We start from the raw sequence: 25,607 nt of genomic DNA, 5'->3' as shown, positions 1-25,607 counted from the left end.
TTTGGGTCTCCACAGCAATTGTGGAACTTGAAAAGTTTTACTTTAAAAAAGTGCCTCTATACATCATTTAAATTTCGGTGCCAATGTAGAATTGGAAAATCAAGTCTTAACCAATCAAAATTCACATACCTGCCCCTTCCCCCAGGTCATTCGTCAGCGGTTAGCCTTGGAACTTCTCAGCTAAATGTGCATGATTGCGGGTATATAATAATATCCATAATTAAATTAAATGGGGGCAACAACAAAAGCCTCAGTGCTACTATCCTCCCCAGAGCCTGGGGCTAGGAGGTCCATTCTCATAGAAGGAAGCCTGAAATATGGGCTCCCATCCGTCCGTCATGCAGGGCCACTAAAAGAGAGTTTCCTTGGCAGGAGAGAGTGTGGGAGGCCCAGCATCAATGGTTTCTTCTTTCTTCTCCTCTGGAAGCTTCACCCTGTTTCTCTTGGCAAAAATGCGGTTTATCTCCACAAATGTTTTGCCCTTGGTCTCAGGAATAACCATGTAGATGTAAACCGCAGTGAGGAGGCAGATTCCGGCAAATATGATGAAACTGTAGGCACCGATGGCCTCCTAGACCAGGAGACGAGAAAGAGAGGAGGGGGCAGAGAAAGACAGGGCTGATCCAGCCGGGCACGGTGGCTCACGCCTGTAATCCCAGCACTTTGGGAGGCCAAGGCAGGTGGATTACCTGAGGTCAGGACTTTGAGACCAACCTGGCCAACATGATGAAACCCTATCTCTATTAAAAATACAAAAATCAGCTGGGCCTGGTGGTATACACCTGTAGTCCCAGCTACTCGGGAGGCTGAGGCGGGAGAATCGCTTGAACCCAGGAGGTAGAGGTTGCTGTGAGCCAAGATTGCGCTATTGCACTCCAGCCTGGGCGACAGAGCGTGACTCTGTTCCCAAAAAACAAAACCAAAAACCCTCAAACAAACAATGACAAATAACCAGTGCTGGTCGAGGCCTTTGTGAGTCCATAAAGGAGTTGCTTGGTGGCCAGTTTTGTTTTGCTCCTGGAGGAATGATATTGCTAGAAAATTGTGATAACTAAAGATTGTTTGCAGAAAAAAAAAAATCTAGAAAATTGGATCCCCCTCACCCTATTATCAAAAAGAAGCTGGTCAGGTGCCATGGCTCACACCCATAATCCCAGTGCTTTGGAAGTTTGAGACCAGCCTGGGCAATATAGCAAGACCCCATCCCTAAAAAAAAATTAAAACAATAGCCATGTGTGGTAGCCCATGCCTGTGGTCCCAGCGACTTGGGAGGCTGAGGTGAGAGGATCACTTAAGCCTGGGAGTCGAGGCTGCTGTGAGCTGCGTTTGCACCACTGCATTCCAGCCTGGGTGACAGAGCAAGGCCCTGTCTTAAAAAAAAAAAAAAAAAAAAAAAAAAGACTGCTTAACCTTTTGACAATAGGAGTTTAAGAAGGTGCTGAGAGCGCAGAGTTTGTGGCCCAGCTTGTCTTTGGAACGAGGAAGGAGGCGGTGGGGGATGTGCTCCCTGGCTCTGGCTTTGTTTGCTTTCTGCTACCTTTGAGCTCCGCGGACCAGAGCCCCTAAGCAACAGCCCTTTACAATTTCAGTGGGGGATCACCCTTCAGTAACTGGGAAACCCGTGTCTTCAAGCGTTTGGAGGCAGTGGGGCCACGTGTGTCTGTGGACCCTTGGATGTGTCTGAGAGCCCGTCCCCACCTTGCTGGATTCCAGATGTGCTTAGCGGAAGGGGAATACAGCTTACTCCCTGGAGGCCGGGTGGAGCGGACTGGGGAAGGGGCCCTCGCTTACCTGGATGGACGGGAACAGGAAGCCCACGATGAAGTTGGTGAGCCAGTGCACCGCCCCGTCCACCATGAACGCTGCCCGCCGGGAGGACTGCAGGAAGATCTCGGTCCTCACCACCGAGGGGACAGGACCTGGAGGTCGGAACAGGTTGGGTGGGGCGGAGAAGGACCCAGGGGTCCCCCAGGGCCGGCGGGGCGCGGCCCACTCTGGCCTCAGACCTAGGTCCCTTAAGAGCCCCAGCTGGGATTGCGGACTGGAAAAGAACTCTGCCTTTACCCACAAAACCAGGGTGTGATCAGGCCAGGAGCTGGAAAGGTCCACTTTGCAAAGGCTGGTTGGAGAGCCTAGAATTGAATTTCCATTGCTGCTGCTTCAAGGCCAATGACCTCCATGAAGGTTTGCAGAAAGTTAATGGATGGGAAGCTTCGTGGGAGCAGCGGGAGTGAGGCGGCTCCAGCTCACAGACAGAGCTTTCTCAAAGAGCTTCCTCTGCGCCGGCGTCACTGTGGCTTCAGACGGCCCGCGCTTGGGAAGTGCCGCCCTCCTATGGCGGATCTGGGTATGGCAGTGCCTGCGGCCTACACCTTTTCTTGGGCAACTGTTTTTCATTATCGCCTCCTTAAAAAGCCTTGTCTTGGCCGGGCGCAGTGACTCACTCCTGTAATCCCAGCACTTTGGGAGGCAGAGGCGGGCGGATCACGAGGTCAGGAGATCGAGACCATCCTGGATAACACGGTGACACCCCGTCTCTACCAAAAAAAAAAAAAAAAAACCTAGCCGGGCGTAGTGGCGGGCGCCTGTAGTCCCAGCTACTGGGGAGGCTGAGGCAGGAGAATAGCTTGAACCCGGGAGGTGGAGCTTGCAGTGAGCCGAGATGGCGCCACTGCACTCCAGCCTGGGCGACAGAGTGAGACTCCGTCTCAAAAAAAAAACAAAAAAAGAAGCTTTGTCTAGAATGTCTAAAGCCATTTTTGTTCCCTAATCGCCACTCCCATGAAATTTTAATACTGTGTGTCTGTTTAGGTCCTGCATATATACATATCTGTAGCTTTACGCAAAGAAAGAGGAAGATTCTGTCCCTCCTCTTCCAAGCTTCCCACCCACGGTTAGGTGGTGAAATGGCCTCATTGAAAAGGCCAGGTCTCACAGATCACTTGAGGTCAGGAGTTTGAAACCAGCCTGACCAACATGGTGAAATCCTGTCTCTACCAAAAATACAAAAATTAGTACAGCGTGGTGGCGTGCGCCTGTAGTCCCAGCTACTCAGAAGGCTGAGGCAGGAAAATCCCTTGAACCCGGGAGATGGGAGGTTGTGCTCCAGCCAGGGCAATAGAGTGAGACTCCGACTCTAAAGAAAAAAAAAGAAAAGAAAAGAGAAGAAAAGAAAGAAAAGAAAAGGCCTGATCTCCCTGGATGGCCATGGAGAAGAATTCAAAGCCCCTGAATGAAGCTGGGAAATCAAAAGCAAACTCCTGCAGCCCAGTGAGGTGGGGCTCGGGCCCCTTCTCCAGGGCCCTGCCCCCAAGGGATGCCATCTGTCCTGCCTCCCTCCTGTCCACCACAACAGCAGCAGCCAACAGTCCTTAGGCCTAAGTTGAATGTCAGATCAGCCCATGCTCTGACCTCGTATCTGCTGGCACACCTGATCACCCCTGTTCTTGGAGAAGAATCATGGCTTGCTCCAGGTGACACACAGGCAGTGGGGGCAGAATGGCTTGGAACCCGGCCAGGTCTCCTACACACACTAGCGCTTTTCCTTCGAGGTTCTGCTGCCTCCACGTTTGAGGTACACTGGGAAGGCATCTTGCTCTAAATCCCACCCCCGCAACACTTTTTTTTTTAGATGGAGTCTTGCTCTCTTGCCCAACCTGGAGTGCAGTGGTGGATCTCAGCTCACTGCAAACTCTGCCTTCTGGGTTCAAGTGATTCTCCTGCCTCAGGCTGGGACTACAGGCGCCCGCCACCACACCTGGCTAATTTTTGCATTTTTAGTAGAAACAGAGTTTCACCTTGTTGGCCAGGCTGCTCTCGAACTTCTGACCTTAAGTGATCCGCCTGCCTCTACCTCTCAAAATGTTGGGATTACAGGCATGAGCCACCGTGCCAGGCCTAAATCCCACTTCTTAAATACCCTTAAATATAACTATGTGGTCTCGTTCATGTGCCTGACACAGCACAGTGTAAAGAGGTATTCCGCCAATGGGTGTTGAATGAATTAATACCTTCATTTTGGTTTATGGACAGTGCCTTCAAAATGAACATTCTTCAGGGCATGTTATTAGAGTCTTCACAGTCAGGGGTGTCTCTTCCCAGGCAGGGAGAAGGAGGTTCAAGTCTCAGGACACACTGGGGAAGGAGTCTGGAGTCTCAGAGGCTGCCCAAGAGGTGGGCCCAGGTGGAAGCCCGAAGCCACTGGCAACAGGACATTGGGGACAGTGTAATAAGGGACTGTAGCTGGCGGTCAGCAGGGACAGAAGGCAGTTGAGGCTTGGGTGTGCTGTGGGCTTGGAGGCTAAAGTGAGTGTCTGGAGGGTAGGGATGTAAACGGAGGTGCCCCAGGGGGGGTCTGGACGGCACAAGCTCCCTCTCTGCAAAAGCTCATCTCCTTGTTGGGTGCCAAACCTGAGTCTGGGCGCCCCTGGGAGCCACAGATGATCAGTGGGGCACTGGCCTGGCTGACGCTGGTTGAATGAATGAACATGGCCTGGAGTGCCATCAAGGCTTAGAGCTAAGAACGGGTGGGATCTGCATGAGCACGTCCATTCACTCAGCAAATATGTGTCGAGCACCGACTGCGTGCCAGGCCCAGGAATGGACCAGGATGGCCGGGGCGAGGGCAGCATGCAGGTACTCACTGGGCCCAATGGAATGTCCCGCGATGTAGGCAAAGACACAGATGATGCCGAGATAGGACAGCTCGGAGAGCTTGTTCTGTGGGGAGAGGTAGGGTTGTCTGGGCTGAGGCCAGGAGCCCCACGTGCGGAGGGGTCCACCTGCAGGTCCCACCTTCCTGCCCCAGGGAAGAGCCGCACCTAGATGTCTGGGCACCTACATGGACCTCAAGGGCTCTGTGGGCAAGAGAGGAAGGCCAGTGAGAACCAGGCCTTCTTGCCTCCCAGAGGGCTCCCTCCAGCCTCACCTGATGAGCGTCATGGAGAACGAGGGACACCTACCTTTGAGTTATTTTCCTGCCAGGTGCTATTCTCTGCACTTTACAAATCACAAATATTAACTCATCTCATCTTTGTGATACTCCTCTGCCCTCTGAGTGACTCTATGATTATTTCTTATTTCTTCTTTTTGAGACAGACTCTCACTCTGTTGCCCAGGCTGAAGTGCAGTGGCGCAATCTTGGGTCACTGCAGCCTCAGCCTCCTGTGGCTGGGACTAGAGGCATGCACCACTACGCCCGGCCTATATGATTGCTTCAATCCCACAGTCATGGAACCAGAGCACAGAGGGCTCTGAACACAGACTATGAGCAACCTTAGTCCCTCAGGGATCAAGCAACGGCTGAAGTCACCCAGTCAACATAAGTGAGCTGAGGTCCGGACTTTCTCTACCACTCTCTGGAGACTCCTAGGACCCCCGGACCAGTGGAGCCGGCAGATCACCATCTCTGCTCCCAACTGCTGGGAGAACAGCCAATGCAAAACCAGGTCAACGGACTTCAGCCAAACCAACCAGGCGCCCCCAGATGAACTTCCCAGGGAACCCTGTAGTCACAGTTATGAGACAGCCTCAAGGGACAAGCTGGCAACAGAGCTGGATGGTGAGGTGAGAGAGGAGGCCCTGGGAGCTTCCAAGCAGAGAAGCAACACGATCTGATTCATTTTCAACAGAAAGAGAAGGCGGGTGGGTTGGGGGCCATTCAACACGTCAAACAAAAGCGAGGCTGGCTGGGTTGGTGGGGCCACCCTGGACCCAGTGTGAAGCCAGCAGCTGCTGGTGCATTTTCAGGCAGAGCCCCTGGTCGGACAGGAGTGAAAGAGCCACTGGGGATGTCCCTAGGTTTCGGAAATGTCACTGACGGTGGTCTCTGCAGGTGGCGCTCAGTCGTGATCACCTCTTTTCACTTCCTAGAATCCCTATCTACTAAGAACTTATATATATATATATATATATATATATATATATATATATATATATTTTTTTTTTAGATAGAGTCTCGCTCTGTCACCCAGGCTGGAGCAGTGCTGCGATCTCGGCTCATTGCAACCTCTGCCTCCCAGGTTCAAGTGATTCTCCTGCCTCAGCTTCCCGAGTAGCTGGGATTACAGGCACACGCCACCACACCCGACTAATTTTTGTATTTTTAATAGAGACGGAGTTTCACCATGTGGCCAGGCTGCTCTCGAACTCCTGACCTTAGATGATCCACTTGCTTTGGCCTCCCGAAGTGCTGGGATTACAGGTGTGAGCCACCGTGTCTGGCTGAGAACTTACACTGGTTTTAAAATTAGAGAAGGAAGTTCTTTCCAAGGGAAACTTTAATTAAATTGATTTATGAGCGTCACTAACACTGTTCCTCTCCAGGCCTTGCTTTCCTCGCAGGCCCTGGCCTCCTGGTGATTCCCTGAATCCTCCCAGTTCTTTGCTGCATGAAGCTCTCTGCACTCCCTGGTGGTTAAGGACAAAGTCATTGCAGAGAGGGCAGCTTGGAAAAGAAGGAAAAGAGCAAAGATTTTGTCTCTAAATGACAGAATGAGCTCCTCACACATTCTTGTACTCATGTGCAATTGCATTGCTGATATATTTTCCATTTGAAAGGGTTCAGGGCAATGCTGCAGTTCCTGCACAAGCAACAAGAGCAGAGAGGCTGCCTCAGAGACACGGAATGCTGATTGCTTTTTAAAGATTTTGTATCATGCCACACCATGTATTTTCCTCACTTCCGTAGAACGTGGCTAATACATACAGGCTGGGAACACTGCAAATTAAAATGATGTACTTCTTGTTTGGGTGGTCTGCTGTGTTTTAGTCTTACTGAAATATGATTCCCAGTTTTTTGGGTTTTTTTGTTTGTTTCTTTGTTTTTGAGACAAGGTCTCACTGTCTCCCAGGCTGGAGTACAATGCTGTGATCATGGCTCACTGCAGCCTTGACCTCCCAGGCTCAGGTGATCCTCCCACCTCAGCTTCCTGAGTAGCTGGGACTACAGGTGCACACCACCACACCCAGATAACGTTTTGTATTTTTCATAGAGATGGAGTCTCACCGTGTTGCTCAGACTGGTCTTGAACCCTTGGGCTCAATGGATCCTCCTGCCTTGGCCTCCCAAAGTGCTAGGATTGCAGGAGTGAGCCACTGTGCTCAGCCTCCTTCTACCTCTTGAATGGGATGACTTCTGGTCTTACCTCTCCTCAATTCACACCTGTTCACTGCCCACAGATGTTTTCTAATGCAATTGAACCCTTGCATGTATGCATTGAAGCACGTACTTTATTGCACACTGTCCTCCTTGTTTCTCTTTCCCATGACAGCTGGACCATCTATCTAGTTACTTATTTGCATGTGCAGGTGTAGGTGAGTGAAGCCACCTGTGACATTCACTTCAGGATGGGGCATTGCAAAGTACGTTTCCAGGCAGGACGCACGCCATCAGTGGGACTCAGAACCAACCACTTGGTGCAGCGGGCGCAGTTCAGTCAGGGGATCTCCCACCCCCGCCATGACTCCCCACCCAGGGGGCAGGAAATGAGGTCAGACCTGGAATAGGAGCACCACCGTCAGCACCAGGCAGGCAGAGCCGCAGATACCGTAGCCGGCCAGCAGGAGGCGCCGCCGTCCCAGTCGCTCCACCAGGACAGCCTGGAGGGGAAGTGGGGCGGTGAGGAGCTACGTTGGCCTGGCGCCCAGGATTCTTGGGCAGAGCCTCCACTTCCTCTTGCAGGCCCCTCTTAGGTGACCCTTTCTTTTTTCTTTCTTTCTTTTTTTTTAAACGGAGTTTCGCGCTTGCTGCCCAGGCTGGAGTGCAAGCAACAGCATGATCTTGGCTCACTGCAACCTTCGCCTCCGGGGTTCAAGTGATTCTCCTGCCTCAGCCTCCCAAGTGGCTGGGATTACAGGCAACTGCCACCACGCCCAGCTAATTTTTGTATTTTTTGTAGAGACGAGAGTTCACCATTTTGGCCAGGCTGGTCTCGAACTCCTGACCTCAAGTGATCCTCCCGCCTCAGCCTCCCAAAGTGCTGGGATTACAGGAGTGAGCCACCTCGCCCCACCTTTTAGGTGTCCCTTTCTTACCCCTGCTGCCTGCATGTGGGATGGAGGCTGCTCATTTGACATGGGTCAGACATTCATGCTCTTCACCGCCACCCTTCCTTGTTCTGGTCATTTCCAGATCTCCTGGATCGTGACTCCCTGCACCTCTGCCACCCACTGGAATAACCACATTTTCTATTTTCTGTGTTTGATGCTTTGACATCCTGGGACCTTGATGGCCCTGGAGGGACTACCCTTCCCACCGCACCGATAGCAAACAAACCGCTGTCTGGGAGTGCCTCTTTCATCTGCAAACCGACAATGCAGGCCCACACCCCGGCCCTCCTTTGCTGAACTTTCACACTCAAGGCCAGCACCACTTGCCCTAACACCCTGGGGGCCCGGGGCCAGGCAGCCGGGACAGCCCCTGTGGCCCCAGCCTGAGGAAATTATTCACACCAGCTACTCCTAAACCCGCTCACCCTGCCTCACCCGTTCCTTTCTGTGGGAACCACAGTAAACGTTCATCCTCACACTTCCCCTTCATGCCTCTGCTTCCTGACCAACCCTGGGGCTTCCCCGCAGGCCCTGCATGGCGTGGACTGCGCCCTCCTCATGGGATCTGTGAGGAACAAACTGTCTTTCCAGCAGCAGCCACCTCCTGATCTATTGGCCTCACCACACCTGAATAGGAATAAAATCTACATTTAAAAACAGCCCCTGGGCTGGGCACAGTGGCTCACACCTGTAATCTCAGCACTTCGGGAGGCCAAGACAGGAGGACTGCTTGAGCTCAGGAGTTCGAAACCAGCTGGGTCAATACAGTGAGACCCTGTCTCTCCGTTTAAAGAAATATATAAATAGGCCGGGCGCGGTGGCTCAAGCCTGTAATCCCAGCACTTTGGGAGGCCGAGGCAGGCGGATCACGAGGTCAGGAGATCAAGACCATCCTGGCTAACACGGTGAAACCCCATCTCTATTAAAAAATACAAAAAAACTAGCTGGGCGAGGCGGTGGGCGCCTGTAGTCCCAGCTACTGGGGAGGCTGAGGCAGGAGAATGGCGTAAACCCAGGAGGCGGAGCTTGCAGTGAGCTGAGATCCGGCCACTGCACTCCAGCCTGGGCGACAGAGTGAGACTCCGTCTCAAAAAAAAAAAAAAAAAACCATAAATAAAAAGAATAAGAATAAAAATAGCCTCCTCCTATTCGCTGAGGCTCGACATTGAGGCCATCTGGAATCTGGGCTCACATCATGGGGGGCCCCTCATCTCCCCACTTTTCCTGATGGACTGGCCCCTCCACTCAGCCAGCTCCTTCTCCAACATCCAAGCCCAGGCCACACTCCCTGTGACCAGCATTCTTTCGACTTCTTCCTTCCTTTTCCATTTCTATTTTTTTTTTTTTTTTGATGGAGTCTCACTTTGTCACCCAGGCTGGAGTGCTGTGGCGCAACCTTGGCTCACCGCAACCTCCACCTCCTGGGTACAAGCAATTCTCCTGCCTCAGTCTCCCAAGTAGCTGGGATTACAGGTGTGTGCTACCACGCCTGGCTAGTTTTTGTATTTTCAGTAGAGATGGGGTTTCACCATGTTGGCCAGGCTGGTCTCGAACTCCTGACCTCAGGTGATCTGCCCACCTCAGCCTCCCAAAGTGCAGGGATTACAGGCATGAGACACCGCACCCAGCTCATTTTCTATTTCTAATACCATTTCCATTCTACTCCATCCCTAATTGCTGACCCAGTGCCAGCCCTGTACAGCCCCTTGACTCATGTTAGCTGACTCATGTTCTCCCACCATCCCAACAGACAAACTATCACTGCCATTCAAGAGGGCCAGATGGGAGCAAAGTGCACCCCCAAAATCGGAGAAATACTGTCAATTTCATGCTCTACGCCTGGTTCCCAGACGCTGTTCCTTCAGGGAGAGGGAAAGTGTATTTTTCTGGCTTGGGTTGCTCCAGGTAGGATGATGGGGAAGCAGGTCCTGGTTATGGTCATTTATCCCCAAGGAGGAGGACTCTGAGGATAAAGGACGAATCCTGCCCCAGAGGAAAACCAAGGATGGGGCCACGGAAATCCAGCAGTAGGAAGGGGCTGAGACTTCAGCCTGGGGACCTCTGTCCTCTTCCCTTAATTTTCCTATAGGCCTCTCCCGCTATTTTCCTTAACTTCTCCCTCCCTGCCCTTCTAAATCTTCTGAGAGTTGATTGGAACTTAAACTAGCTCTGGGGAAAATACAAATAATAGATAACTTTATTAAAAATGTTTACCATCACTGGCAACTCAAGAAACAGGAATCAAAATAATCAGAAGATAACTTGAAAATGGTCTAGGGAAAGGAATGCCATGATCATCTCACCCTTTTCTTTCTTTCTTTCTTTCTTTTTTTTTTTTTGAGACGGAGTCTCACTCTGTTGCCCAGGCTGGAGTGCAGTGGCACAATTTCAGCTCACTGCCAGCTCCGCCTCCCGGGTTTACGCCATTCTCCTGCCTCAGCTTCCTGAGTAGCTGGGCCTACAGGTGCCCGCCACCTCACCTGGTTCATTTTTTGTATTTTCAGTAGAGACGGGGTTTCACCGTGTTAGCCAGGATGGTGTTGATCTCCTGACCTCGTGATCCACCCACCTCGGCCTCCCAAAGTGCTGGGATTACAGGTGTGAGCCACCGTGCCCGGCCCATCTGACCCCTTTTCATACAACATATATATCAAAGCATGAGTAGCTCAGATTTTAAATACTGAACTCTGAAATAATGATATTGCACCAACAAAAAGTGGTATCTGCATTCGAATACCATGTATTGCAGTCACCATAATGATTTCTACAAAGGAAGAAACTTGGATCTGAAGGTTTGTTGTTGTTGTTATTTTTAAGACAGAGTCTTGCTCTTGTCACCCAGGCTGGAGTGCAGTGGCGCCATCTCAGCTCACTGCAATCTCCACCTCCCGAGTTCAAGTGATTTTCCTGCCTCGGCCTCCCAAGTAGCTGACATTACAGGTGCCTACGACAATGCCTGGCTAATTTTTGTATAGAGATGGGGTTTCACCATGTTGACCAGACTGGTCTAGAACTCCTGACCTCAAGTGATCCACCCACCTCAGTCTCCCAAAGTGCTGGGATTACAAGTGTGTGCCACCACACCCAGATACTTTTTTTTTTTTTTGTATTTTTAGTAGAGACTGGGTTTCACCAGGTTGGCCAGGCTGGTCTCAAACTCCCTGACCTCAAGTGATCCGCTCGCCTTGGCCTTCCAAAGTGCTGGGATTACAGGTGTGAGCCGCTGCGCCTGGCCAGATCTGAAGGAATTTTGAGTTTTCTGGTCAAAGTCATGCAGGTAATTAGTATGTGTGCATCCTAAAGTCCATGTCCCTTAAGTGACCCCGGGACCAGGGCCACCGGCACTCAGTTGACTCTGTGGGGCTCCTGTCTGCCGGGGGGCACCTGCCCAGAGACCCTCCTGCAGGAAAGACGCCTCCTGCTCACTCACCGAGGTAAGGGTCATCACTATGTTGACCACGCCAGAGCCCACTGTTACATACTGGGAGTAGGCGGCCTCCACGCCCGCAGATGCATAGATGGTGTCCGCATAGTAGTTGATCTAAGCAAAAACACAGGGCTGTCAGGAGAGGCCTGAAGACCCAGGACACTGGCTTAACTTTCTCAACCCAAGCCACACACAGTTCTGCAAGCCTGGGTTGGGGACCCTGGGACAGGAAGGAGGCAGCAGGTGGTGGGAAAAAGAGGCCTGACCTGGAGTCGGGACACCAGGGTGGAGCCCAGCGCTGCCCCGGCATCCGGGGTCACAGCTCCTCCCTCTCTGAGCCTCAGGTTCCGCATCTATAAAACGGGAGTCGGACCACACGACCTCCAAGAGCACTTGTCCCTCCATCGTCCAGTTACTCTAAGAGCTCACATCCCAAAGCATGACTTCTTACCTCTCACTCTGGGCCAAGCCAACTGTAAGTTCCGGCTGTCTTCTGGCTCAGTGCCAAGGACACTGGCATACACAGCCCTTTGAAAAGCCACGTGTGCCATTCCATATCTGGTGGCTCCCACCTGGGCCGTCTACCCTCCCATGATCACGGGTTAAACATCCATGAATCCCTGGGGCCAAGGCCACCTCTTCCTGACACGCCACTGGAGTAACTGGGTCACCCACCCAATCTCCAGTGGTTTAGCTTCTGCCAGATCTCCACCCTTCCCCCACACTATGGTTAGATACAGTTATGGCCAAAGAGCCACAGTCGCAGAAAGCGATGCCGCAAACATCACAGCCAAGCGGGCCCAAGGTGGGCTCCTGACCCAGGCTGGGCCTACCAACCCTGGCCTGGTGACCTGAGCTTGGACCCAGGAGACCTCAGCTCATCTCAGTCTAGTTGGTCTCTCGTATATAGGGGAAAGGACTATTGGCAGGAGGCATTCCTTCTGGGGAAACAGAGAAAAATGAAGGTGGCATGTGGGGAGGGGCAGAGAGGACTGAGTTTTCTTCCTGACATCTGGCCCTGCCTGGGCTGATCCTGGCCCTGCTGCCAGGCCAGGCCTCTGTGGGTGGAACTGTGTTGCTATCCATGAAGCCTGGGTCTGCTTCATCTGTCTCCCCGCCTGGCCACTGTCCCACGTACCGCGTTGATGCCCGACAGCTGCTGGCCGGCCATGAGCACGATGATGGAGAGGAGCTGCCAGCGCAGGGACTGCAGGGCACAGAGACGCAGCACAGACAGGTGGCCCTCAGCGCGCTCAGCCTGGGCCTCCGCACGCATGTCCTCCACCTCGGCCTCCAGGTCCATGTGGCCTCTCAGTCTCCTCAGGGCTGCAGAGAGCAGAACCACCCCGTCAGAGGGCCGTCTCCCTGCAGACTGGGCCCCAGGCCCCGATGCTGGCCCTGAGCTCACCATTCCCTGACCTGACCTTGGCCGTGCCCCCCATTGCCACCCCCATACCCTGTTCAGCTCCCAGCTCTCACCCCTGACCCATGGCGACCCTGCCTCTGGCCCTGACTGTGGCTCTGCCCGGCCCCTGGGGTGGGCAGGGCCTGGGAGAGTGGCCTGCGACTTCATACCTTGTCGTGCTGCGGCTTCATCTCCTTTCTGAATCAAGGAGTAGCGAGGGCTCTCGGGGAAGAAGGGCAGGGTCAGCAGCTGCAGCAGGGCGGGCACCCCTGTGAGTGCCAGAAGCACCGGCCAGCCTGCAAGGAGCCAAGGACTCAGGATCCCGGGGCCTGGGCACCCACTGGCCCACCCACCACTGTGCTTGGAAAGTCACGCTCCTATGTGTGAACCAAGGACTGTGGGGACTTCGTTCCCACCAGGGTCCTCCTACAAACGGGTTCCACATTCAAAACAGAGGAAATCATTATCGTTATAAAAATTTATGTGTCATTAATTATTTTGCAGGAAGAACACCGTTTCTCTAAAGAATAGGCAATGATTTAAACGCTTGAATCCCGGAGAAAATGAGCTCAGTCTTGTTCCTACTTTTATAGCTGGAAAGGGGATAATCTCTGCCTCATTAGGGCCATGGTAGGGCAGGGCCATGGTAGGGCAGGGCCTGGACCCTGCGCTGGGTCTGAGTGAGCTCCTTCTGGATGGCTTGGGCTAAGGAGGGGAACTGAGATTCCACTAAGAGAACAGGGTCTCCATCCGCCTCCCACCTGCTGGTATGGTGGGAAGTGGACAAGTTCTTTTTTTTTTTTTTTTTTAGACAGGGTCTAGCTCTATCAGCCAAGCTAGAGTGCAATGCTGCAATCATAGCCCACTGCAGCCTCAATCTCCCAGGCTCATGCGATCCTCTCACCACAGCCTCCTGAGTGGCTGGAACTACAAGCATGCATTACTGCACCTGGCTGGGTTTTTTGTTTGTTTGTTTGTTTTAATTTTTAGTAGAGACAGGGTCTTGCTATGTTGCCCAGGCTGGTTGTGAACTCTTGGGCTCAAATGATCCTCCTGCCTTGGCCTCTCAAAATGCTGGGCATGAGCCACTGCACCCAGATGACAAGTTATTTAACATCTCTGAGCCTCAGGCAAGAAGTGGCGAGGGATAAATGAGACACAGGCACTAAGCGTCGTGCACCATGCCTTCCCCAGCTGTTGTCTCTCTAATTGACAGTTTCATATTCAGTCGCTCTGGGCGGTTTAGGAATCATTTCTGCTAATGATCTTTCATGGAGCACCCACCAGGTTCTGAGTCTCTGAACCTTTTCAGGGTACTGTGGGGATCACAAAGACATAAATCCGCCCATTAAGGAATATGTGCAGAATTTGGGTCACTCAGAAATGTGTATAAAAAACCCCGGCCAGGCACAGTGGCTCACGCCTGTAATCCCTTCACTTTGGGAGGCTGAGGCAGGAGGATTACTTGAGCCCAGGAGTTAGAGACCAGCCTGGACAACATAGTGAGACCCTTGTCTCTACAACAAAAATAGAAAAAAAGAGCTCGGCATGGTGGTGCGTGCCTGTAGTCCCAGCAACTTGGGAAGCTGAGGTGGGAGGATCGCTTGAGCCTGGGAAGTCAAGGCTGCAGTGAGCTATGACTGCACCACTGCAGTCCAGCCCAGGTGATAGTGAGACCAAGAAGGAAGGAAGGAAGAAAGGAGGGAGGGAGGGAAGGAGGGAAGGAGGGAAGGAAGGAAAGAAGGAAAGAAGGAAGGAAGAAAGGAAGGAAGGAAGGAAGAAGGAAGGAAGGAAGAAAGAGAGAGAGAGGAAGAAAGGAAGGAAGAAAGGAAGGAAGGAAGGAAGAAAGAAAGAAAGAGAGAGAAACAGAGAAAGAAAGAAAGAAAGGAGAAACCCCACTGGGTTCATGGGGCTTTTATTGCTGGCTGCATTCATTCAGGCCTGCTTGGTGGTCCATCCTCTTATCCTCTTTCTCTCCACCCTCCATGAGTGTCTCTCACTTTCTCCTGGTGGGGCTCTAAAAACAATACCCCAAAATGAAGGCCTCAGCTGCACCCTCAGAAGGAAAATTTTTCTCTGACTTTCTCCTGTCCCCCTGTCTCAGTCCCATTTCCCCTGAGGCTAACCCTAGAAACCAGCATCCCTAGTCAGGATTCCTGGACAGGTCATACAAACCAGATTCCCTTTCCTCAAAACCAGTTCCATAAAACCTAAAAATATTCTATGTAAAAACTGGCCATATGGGTGGATCACCTGAGGTCAAGAGTTCGAGACCATCCTGGCCAACATGGAGAAACCCCATCTTTACTAAAAATACAAAATTAGCCAGGCGTGGTGGCTCATGCTTGTCATCCCAGCTACTCAGGAGGCTGAGGCAGGAGAATTGCTTGAACCCGGGAGGCAGAAGTTGCAGTGAGCTGAGATCGCACCACTGCATTCCAGCCTGGGCGACAGAGCGAGACTCTGTCTCAAAACAACAACAACAAGAACAACAAGAACAACAACAACAAGAACTGGCCAGAAGGAAGATCTCTGACCAATGCTGTTGGCTGTAGGTCATAAGAGGCCCCCATTCTGCAGAGGGTCCGGCCCCACACCCAGAAGGAAGGAAGGCTGCACAGAGGCCAAGAAGAACCTACACAGACTGGCCCCCAGGGGTCTCCCCACTCGTCCATTCACGTCGGATCAGACCCTTTTTGTCCAATTCTATTTCTACTTGGCTGTCCATACTGTGTTGAGCCTGGACTAAAACAGACAATTTCCCCTCCGTCTCTGGATCTTCACTCTGAAGGCTCCGCGAATCTGGTTAAATACGTTTGCATGCCTTTTCTATTAATCAATCCGCTTCGTGTCAGTGATTTTTCAGCAGACCTTTAGACGGCCACGTACCTCTCTCCTAAATCTCCACCACGACCCCCACTCGCTTTCAGGCATCGGCCTTGCCTCCTAATTCACTGGGAAGATAGAGGGTGCCAGAAGAAAACAGCCACCCAGAGACAGGGATGGCGGCTGCGAACCTGCTTGCCCCCCATTGACGTCCCTCTGTACCGGGCCATTCCTATGGCAGCCGAATTACGCTGACATTTTTCGCGGCTTGAAAGAAACCTGTTCTCTCGACCTCGCTTCCCCAACTTCTCTCCTTCCCTTTATAGCAAAACCTCTACCTGCCTGGAAGCCCCTGATTCCCATTCCCAAGCACCATTCGTCCCTATCACTCACCAAAACAGCCCCGAACAAGATCACCCATCCCGTTGCCCACCACACTACCCAACGCCTGACCCTAAAGTCACCTCTCAGGCCTCATCTGACTCAATCCGTCAGTAACACCCGGCACAGCTGAACGAGGGACTGGACCTAGCGTGACCTCTGCGGCTGCCGGTTACCTTCCGGGTTGCCCAGGATGACCTGGAGGCTGAAGATCTGTGCTAGGAAGACTCCAATGATGACGAAAACTTCGGTCATTGTTCCCAACAGGCCTCTCAGGTTCTTGGGGGCCAGTTCTCCCAGGTACATGGGAAGGGCGCTGTAGGAGATGCCTGGTTTGGGCACAGCAGAAATCAGGGCAGGCAAACCGCAAACACGGGAACCTGAGATGCAATTCAATTCCATTTCCTAATCCCAGGGCTTCTCCGTGCTGTCAGCCTCTCCGCGGAGATGGAGCTAGGCCAACCTTGACTGTTTAGTTTGGTCTTATACCAAAATCCCTCCAGAATCCTCAGCCCCCATGGAGGCATCACCAGGATGTGATGAGGAGACCTTCTCCTTTCTAGCCGCCGGGCTGGGCCGCTTGTTACAGGGGAGGAGCCTAGGCCTCCGTGTGTCCCTGGCACTTAATGATCAAACTTCTGCTTTGGTCTATTTTCTGATTTTTCTAAAGCACAGACTGCTTGTCTAACTTTTATTAATAGAAGAAATTACTGTAGTTAAGAAACTACTGAGTTTAAATTGTCCATCTTGCTTGGAAGATACCTTGTAAAACCTTATTGGTTATTTGTACTTCAAGGTGAAAGTGTGTTTCTAAAGATCCTTAAATAAAGGGAAGGGGCCAGTAAGCATGAGGCTTGTCCAGGTACAGTGTCTCATACCTGTAATCCCAGGACTTTGGGAGGCCGAGGCAGGAGGATCACTTGAGCCCAGGAGTTTGAGATCAGCCTGGGCAACGTAGTGAGGCTCTGTCTCTAAAAAAAAAAATTATTTAATTAATTAACAAAAGCAAGCACGAGGCTTCCAAGGTCCTGGGAATGCAGATGGGAGGATGTCTTGAAATGAAAAGAGGCAGACAGAGCCAGCCAGACACCTCGTCTGCTCCTGCTTCCAGCCTTGGCCAAAGAGACCCTTCCCCCAAGGCTGAGCCAGAGCCTGGGCCCCGGGTACCTGCACAGACTCCCAGCACCACTCGGGAAAAGATGATCAGCTCAAAAGCCTTGGCCACTTTGCTGACTCCCATCAGGATGGCGGGGACGATGGCAAAGATGTTGTTGATCAGCAGGGTCCCCTTTCTGCAAAGACAGCGAGCCCAGAGGGCAGGGGTGCGTGGACGCCGTGGAAGCTCTCCCAACACCAGCTCCTATTCCACAGGCGGTCATTACAGAGGCACGGGAATGTGCCCGAGAAAGAGCTGAAGCAGGGGGCTGTAGACTGAAGAGTGTCCCCCAAATTCCTATGTTGAAGGCCTTAACCCCAGTGTGATGGGATCAGGAAGAGGGGCCTCTGGGAGGTGAACGGGTCATGTGGGGCCCTCACCATGGTATAGGAAGAGACATATAAGAAACCACTCTCTTTTTCTGCCCTGTGAAGGCACAGCCAGGCTGGGCGTGGTGGATCAAGCCTATAATCCCAGCACTTTGGAGGCTGAGGCGAGCGAATCACTTGAGGCTAAGAGTTCGAGACCAGCCTGGCCAACATGGTAAAACCCCATTTCTACTAAAAAAACAAAAGTCAGCCAGGCATGGTGGCACATGCCTGTAATCCCAGTTACTTGGGAGGCTGAGGCAGGAGAATCACTTGAATCCAGGAGGCAGAGGTTGCAGCGAGCCGAGATCGTGCCACTGCACTCCATCCAGAGCCACAGAGCAAGACTCCATCTCAAAAAAGAAAAAGAAAAAAGACACAGCGAGAAGAAAGCTGTCTGCAAGCCAGGAAGAATGCCCTCCCCAGAAAACAGATCTGCTGGTACCTTGATCTTGAATTTCTATCCTGCAGAACTGTGAGAAGATAAAAGTCTGTTTACGTCTGTGGTTGTAGCAGCCGGAGCGGATTAAGACAGATTGGGAAGAAAGGGCGAATGGGCAGACGTCCCAGGAAGGAAGACTTGGGGTCAGCGGGGGTGGGAGTTGGGGAGGGGAGCATTCTAACGATTGGAGCTGCCTGAAAAGGGGAGGGCAGGAACAAAGAATGGGGCTGCCCCGGGAGGTAGAGAGCTTCCCGTCACTGGTGGTATTCAAGCTGTCGCTGGTGGTTTCTAGACTAGACACGATGACTGTCAGGAATGTTGAACAGGGAATTCCTACAACGAGTGGGGTGCAGAATGGGACTACGTGATTTCTAAGATCCCCTCCAAGGCTGAAAAACCACAAGCCTGAGAAGGGCAGGGAGTGCCTGAAAAACAGCACTACGCTGGGTGCGTCCTGCTGCCTCCACGATCCACTCATCTGCTGGACTCCATGCTCTAGGTCCTATGCCAACCTGCAGCAATGGCTCCCGTGCCCCCCTCCCTTGCCTTTGGCTTGGGTTTTGCACAGGAGAAGAATGGCAGTGGACCAGAAAGAGGGCAGAGAGCTCCTGAGCTGTGGGGTTGCTGGCTGGTGCATCCTGATATTCTTTTTTTGTTTGTTTGTTTTTGAGATGGTGTCTTGCTCTGTTGCCCAGGCTAGAGTGCAGTGGTGGGATGTTGGCTCACATGATATGGTTTGGCTGTGTCCTCACCCAAATCTCATCTTAAATTCCCACGTGTTGTGGGAGGGACCCGGTGGCAGGTCTTCCCAGTGCTGATCTTGTGGTAGTGAGTAAGTCTCACCAGGTCTGATGGTTTTATAAGGAAGAGTGTTTCTGCACAAGCTCTCTCTTTGCCTGCTGCCATTCATGGAAGATGTGGCTTTGCTCCTCCTCTGCCTTCCGCCACGACTATGCCTTCCGCCACGACTATGCCTTCCGCCATGACTATGCCTTCCGCCATGACTCCTCCTCTGACTTCCACCTCCCCAGCGACGTGGAACCGTGAGTCCATTAAACCTCTTTCTTTTGTAAATTGCCCAGTCTTGGGTATGTCTTTATCAGCAGAGTGAAAATGGACTAATACACTCTGCCTCCTGGGTTCAAGCAATTCTCCTGCCTCAGCCTCCCAAGTAGCTGGGATTACTGGCACGTACCACCATGCCCAGCTAATTTTTGTATTTTTTAGTAGAGACGGAGTTTCATCACATTGGCCTGGCTGGTCTCGAACTCTTAGCCTCGAGTGATTTGCTCACCTCAGCCTCCCAAAGTGCTGGAATTACAGGTGCAAGCCCCCGTGCCCAGCCTGGTATTCATTTTTTATTTCCTCTCTCCACCTCCAGGGGGAGGTGCTCCCTCCTTGCACCCCGACAGGTCTGGGGGTGATGAAGCTGTCAGCAACCCCAGGACTACCTTTGTGATTGTGTCACACTTTGCACACATCTTTGAGGGCCGCTGGGACCCTGAGTGAGTGTGCTGAGTGAGCCAGCCAGGAAGGTGGGGTTCTGGTGCCAAGAGGAGGGAGCGGGTGGTGAGGACTCTATGAAAATATCCCAGGTTGGCAACACTGAAGACTGGCCAGGGCGTCCACAGATAAGCAGGCTGCTGTTCTCAGGCCACTTTTCTCTCCCTGGGGCTGCCACAGCCTTCAGGAGCAGCCACCAGAGCCCAGGCCCTGATGGGGGAGAGTCAGCCAGCCAGGAGGCCCAAAAAGACTAAGCAGCCCAGACACGTTCCCACCCTTCTCCGGACTCCCAGCCCTTCCTGGTGACTAGGAGGGGAGGCTGGGGCTGTCAGGACCCCACTGGGCAAGGCTGGCACCACCACATTCCTGGGCTCAGGCTCCTCATCTGGAAAATGGGTTCAGACAAAGAAGTGGAGGCCAAGCCTGGGCTTCCAGAACAGTCCAATCACTCTCGGTCTAGATGAGGACATCACAGTCTGGATGACCAAAAAAAAAAGCTTGAATTATGGTATAATTACATTAGAGTCAACAGTTTCTTCATTCCAGTGCATAATGTATAGCAAATTAATTGTCAATCAAGTATTCGCAAGAAGAGATCCTGTGAGTCTTGCATTAATTAATAGATAATTAATTTTCAATCAGCACTATTTTTTTTCTATGCCCAAAAATGAAATTGCTCTGGTTTTTTGAGTGACTTTTTCACTGGAGGGCCTTCCAGTCACTCCTGCAAACTGCCTAACCTGGCACACCACGCCCAGGTGTAACCGTGAATCCGAATGAGTGGGCTGAACTAAGAGAACGCCACCAGGCCTCGCCCTGAGCCCAGGCTCACGCTTTGCCCTCCTGGGAACCTTGGCCTGTGCATCTTTCCTTATCTGTGGAGTCACGTCTTTGGAGCACCTGGGCTTAGGAAGAACGATTAGTGAATCCGTGTGAGCCAAGCAAAGTTCAAAGACCTGCCCAGTCTTTATTTTCAAACAATCTCATATCTATGAGACTGTGGCCGGCAGAGTGACTCAGCCTGACCCCAGCCTCAGTAACAAACTCTGACAAAGACACGTGGAGAGAGACTGCAGCTCTCAGAACTTGGAGCCATGGCCACCTGACCCCCAAAGGACACCCGATAAACAAGCATTTAGTGAACACCCACTGGAAGTGCTTACAAGGCACTAAGCTGAGCACCGTCAGGAACCTTGATCTCCAAGGCTGCACCACCTCTGTGGTAGGTGACGGAAGGGAATGCTTTTCCCATGCAACGGCCTAGGAAAGAAATCCCAGAGACATTTAGGGACTGGCTTTAAGGTCATGATGACTGTGGCCAAGCAGAGACCAGACTTCAGATCTCCTGATTTTCAGGGTCACACATCTCCCCACCAGGTGCACAAATGCCCAGAGACAGTGTGGCTTACTAGCGTGAATTGTAAGTGGGAGCAGTGAACCTTCTGTTTACCTGCCACAGCTGTCAACCAGCAGGCCCACGACCAATGACCCCAACAAGCCGCCCAGAGGAAACATGGAGACGGTGCAAGACCATAGAAGCAGCATGAGGTTCCCGTCCATGAATGTTGCATGTCGCTCAAAGTAGGTTTCATTGTAAAATGACTTGAAGACCTGCAAAATATTGCCCCGTCCACAGCTAAGAATATTGGGCAATTCATGAGAACGAGAAAGTGTTCTCAGTGGCCACCTGTCATTGTACAGAGAGGTTTTTCTGCTAACAACTGTAAGACACAGTTAAACCCGCTGATTCCCTACTATTACCTGAGAATCAAAAAAGCTACTGTATGGTGGATTGAGATGAGAAACTAGGCTAAACAAAAAGATTGTTACAAATTCACTGTTAAAAAAATTTACTTTTGGCCGGATGCGGTGGCTCACGCCTGTAATCCCAGCACTTTGGAAGGCCAAGGTGGGCGAATCATGAAGTCAGGAGATCGAGACCACCCTGGCAAACACGGTGAAACCCCGTTTCTACTAAAAATACAAAAAATTAGCGGGGCATGGTAGCGGGCGCCTGCAGTCCCAGCTCCTTAGGATGCTGAGGTAGGAGAATGGCGTGAACCTGGGAAGCGGAGCTTGCAGTGAGCCGAGATTGCAGCACTGCACTCCAGCCTGGGCGACAGAGCGAGACTCTGTCTCAAAAAAAAAAAAAAAAAAGAAAAAAATTTACTTTTGGCTGGGAATGGTGCCTCACATCTGTAATCCTAGCACTTTGGGAAGCCAAGGCGGGAGGATTGCTTGAGGCCAAGAGTTTAAGATCAACCTGGTCAACATAGGGAGACCCTGTCTCTATTAAAAAAATAGAAAAAAAAAAAAGAAAAAAATTTAAATTTACTTTTGAGAGACTTACTCTGCCAGAGGCACCATAGGAAATATTCTTCTTCTTTTCTTTCTTTTTTTTTTGAGATGGAGTCTCGCTCTGTCACCCAGGCTAGAGAGAATGGCGTGATCTTGGCTCACTGCAACCTCTGCCTCCTGGGTTCAAGTGATTCTCCTGTCTCAGCCTACTGAGTAGCTGGAATTACAGACACCCGCCATCATACCCGGCTATTTTTTGTATTTTTAGTAGAGATGAGGTTTCACCATGTTGGCCAGGCTGGTCTTGAACTCCAGATTTCAGGTGATGAGGTGATCTACCCGCCTTGGCCTCCCAAAGTGCTGGGATTACAGATGTAAGCCACCACGCCCAGTCCAGGAAATATTTTTACTAATTGTGTGACTTCAGGCAAGTTATAGAACCTCCAGAAACCTTAATTTCCTCATCAGTTATGGAAATAAGATGTACCTTATACGGAATGTGTTAGCATCAAATGTGATTAAGTCGATGGTACATTGCTTGACTTAGAGGTTCCATCCATGGTAAAAATTGTAAGTACACTAATATATGTATCTATATGTAATACACACATAAATATAATACAGTGTATGTAGACATGCTAATATATGTATGCAAGCTTAAGCATATACACATACCAAGGTTAAGCCTGTGGTCAGTTCTCAGTCCCCATCTGAACTCATCAGCACAGGCTGTCCCTCCCTCCTTAACTCTCATCCTTTACTAGACTTTGGGGACACTCTGCCCTCAGGTTCTTCCACACCTGACAAGGGCCCCTTCTCTTTTTCCTTTTTTCCCCTTTGCCCCAATCCTTAAGTGCCACTGAGTTCAACCTTTGACCCCATTCTCTTTCCAATCAACAAGGGGCCTACCCAAGGTGAGGGCAGTGGGACCTGAGGCCCAAAAAGACTGGGCTGGGAATCCAGGTCCCCCAGCATCCCAATGTGCCTGGAAAGGACTACACTCCAGGGGGAAACACCTCCTGCCACACCCTGGTCTCCAGGGGTGGGCATCCAGGGTACTAGGACAAGATGGCTGCTCCCAAAGGCAAGATGGCACCTCCTAGAGGCAATATGGCGGCCTCCACAGAGGAATATGGTCGCTAGCTTCCACCCACAACCACAGTCAGTTGCTGTCCGGTCCACCTTGTGCCCACCTTGTGCGGAGTGTTGACCACAGAGAGGTTGTAGCCGTACTGGAAGGCTGAGCCAAAGGCGGCGCTCAGTGTCGCCAGCAACAGCGTGGGCTGGAGCCGCTGTGGGAGACAAGTCCAAGGTCGGGACGCTGTGGGCTTGGGCCTCAGGAAGTGGAGTGGCTGGGCCTCCACCTCCCTCCAGCCTGGGCTGGAAGTGGGGGACGGGAGAGCCCAGGCTGTGCCCCAGAAAAGAGGAGGAGGTGGCACAGAGCTGGGGCTTTTCAGGGCTGAGAGGCATGAGGTCTCTGCGTGCATTCATTCCCTCCTTGAGGATGTATCTGAGCATCTCCTATGTGCCTGGCCCTGTGCTAGGCCCCTGGAGGCCAAGTGTGAAGTAGGAGATGCTTTAGGAAAAAGGCCCAGCAAAGCACTGCCTTTAAGAAGCTCACTTTCTAGTGAGGGGAGCCCACCCTGTCTGAAAAAGACAAAGATGGTAATTCCAAATAGCTAGAATGCTGTGAGGATAATAAAACAGGGTGATGGATGGGGTAGCAGCCTGTGGGAAATGAGGGACTATGTTCAATAGAGTGGGCAGGGCAGGGAACCCTCTCTGAGCAGATGCCCTTTGAGCCGGAACCAGAGTGGATGAGAGGGAGCAGCCGCGTGAGCATGGTGGGGAAGAGCATCCCAGACAGAGAGACTCACTGCTTGCCTCTGGCTCTAGAACAGACCCTTAGGAAAACCCAGGCAATCCCCTGTGATCAGGGCCAGGGCTTTCCATGGTTGCCACAACACCCAGGGCAGCTTGGAGGGGAACTGGCCTGAGGTCCAAAGTCTGAGGAGTAGGTGGGTGGGGTCGGTGACCATATCCTAGAGCCAAGGCCCTGGTGCATGCCCCGCTGCACTGCCCCCTCCACCCCCAACTCCTGTGCCACATGTCCTCACCCAATCCTCACACTTAGCTCCCTGGCTGCCCACAGCCCATAGCTCTGCACACCCAGGAACAACCAGACTGAGAAGGGCAGGATTCGGGCATTCTTCAGAGGCCATCTCCCCTCGATCTTTAACGGTGGGGGAAGTGGAGGGGAACAGGGGTGGAAGGGAGAGAGGTATCTCCAGCGCCATCCGCTCTCCCAGCAGTCACTAAGCCACTCTGGCCCGTGTCTGAGCCATGAGGTTTGAGCACAGCTGCTTCTCCACCTGGCTCGCCCAGGCCTGGTTATCCTGCAGGAAAGGGAAGCACGCTACCCCCTCCTTGCTAAAAGCATTCCAGGGCCTTCACCTCCCTCCACAGGTCTGCACAGCTGGTGGGAGAGGGACAGTGACAGTTTCCTAGTCTTGGCACTTACCCCCTCCCTGGATGGAATGGGTGGAGGGGTTCCCGCCTCTTTGTTCTCCATCCTTGTTCAGGTGGGAGAACAGGTGTGCTCTACCTCCCAAGTGACACCTGCTCTGCACCAGCCACCTAAAGACCGATGATTTCTCCCCTGGGCCTGCCTGGCTTTATGATTCTTTTGCTCTCTGGACCCTGCTGACTTTCCCCAGGAGCAAATTCTCCTTGGAAGTGTTGATAAGACACACGTTGCCAGTACACAAATCATACACAGCATGAATTTCATCTTTGCACCCACCAAGCCCCAAACCAAAAGCTCCCCAGTTGCAGCAAGGAGAGAGAAAAAGCATTGCCTGACTTTGGTCCATAGAAGTGAGGACTTTCAGAAACCCAGTGAGGCTGTGACCTGGATCTAGGATGCTGCTTCTGGGCATTTTTCCACATATGCCTCTTTTTTTTTGAGACAGAGTCTTGCTGTGTCGCAATCTCGGCTCACTGCAACCTCCGCCTCCTGGGCTCAAGCTATTCTCTTGCCTCAGCCTCACGAGTAGCTAGGATTATAGGCATGTGCCACCACACCCAGCTTTTTTTTTTTTTTTTTTTTTTTTGTATTTTTAGTAGAGATGGGGTTTCACCTTGTTGGCCAGGCTGGTCTACAACTCCTGACCTCCAGTGATCCGCCTGCCTTGGCCTCCCAAAGTGCTGGGCTTACAGGCATGAGCCAATGTACCTGGATTTTTTTTTGTTTTTACTTTTATTTTAGGTTCAGGGGTACATGTGAATGTTTGTTACATAGGTAAACTTGTGCCATGGAGGTTTGCTGTATAGATTATTTCATCACCCAGGTATTAAGCCCAGTACCCAATAGTTGTCTTTGCTGCTCCTCTCCTTCCTCCCATCCTCCAGCTGGAGGTAGACCCCAGTGTTTGCTGTTTCCTTCTGTGTGTTCCTAGGTTCTTCATATATGCCTCCTCTTGTGCATTTGGACTAATTGTCCATTTAGGGGAAAGAACAAATTAGACACTTTCAGAGAAATGTAGTTATTATTTCGAATTACACTTAATAGTGTTAAATAAGTCAATAAAATATTGGACAAAGGTGCTCATTTCAGAATCATCTCTACTAGCATTATTTTAAAAAAGTAGAGAATGACCGAATAAATAAGAGTAGCTAACTGACTGGAATGCCAGACTTCTGTTTCAAAGGATAATTATGAAATGTAAGAACATGGAAACATTAACATGTTT

The 25,607-nt window shown here is 51.7% G+C and overlaps 1 protein-coding gene across 1 annotated transcript; it reads right to left on the bottom strand.

Annotated features, from left to right (window-relative positions):
- On the bottom strand, positions 1–24,427 carry SLC2A7 (solute carrier family 2 member 7). The gene is made up of 13 exons (XM_074038725.1): positions 24,377–24,427; positions 23,984–24,088; positions 23,049–23,147; positions 21,008–21,168; positions 17,256–17,380; positions 16,265–16,417; positions 13,052–13,177; positions 12,615–12,802; positions 11,480–11,590; positions 7,498–7,599; positions 4,644–4,719; positions 1,792–1,919; positions 1–571 (listed from the first exon to the last, which is right to left on the bottom strand). Exons 1-13 carry the CDS (start codon positions 24,425–24,427, stop codon positions 350–352), a joined length of 1,647 nt encoding a protein of 548 aa, XP_073894826.1. The 3' UTR covers positions 1–349.
- Between the last annotated feature and the right edge of the window lie 1,180 nt (positions 24,428–25,607).

This window comes from Macaca fascicularis, chromosome 1 (assembly GCF_037993035.2).
Source record: "Macaca fascicularis isolate 582-1 chromosome 1, T2T-MFA8v1.1".
Lineage (NCBI taxonomy): Eukaryota > Metazoa > Chordata > Mammalia > Primates > Cercopithecidae > Macaca > Macaca fascicularis.
The sequence above is the reverse complement of the archived record's forward strand: the minus strand, read 5'-3'. Positions and strand labels throughout refer to the sequence as shown.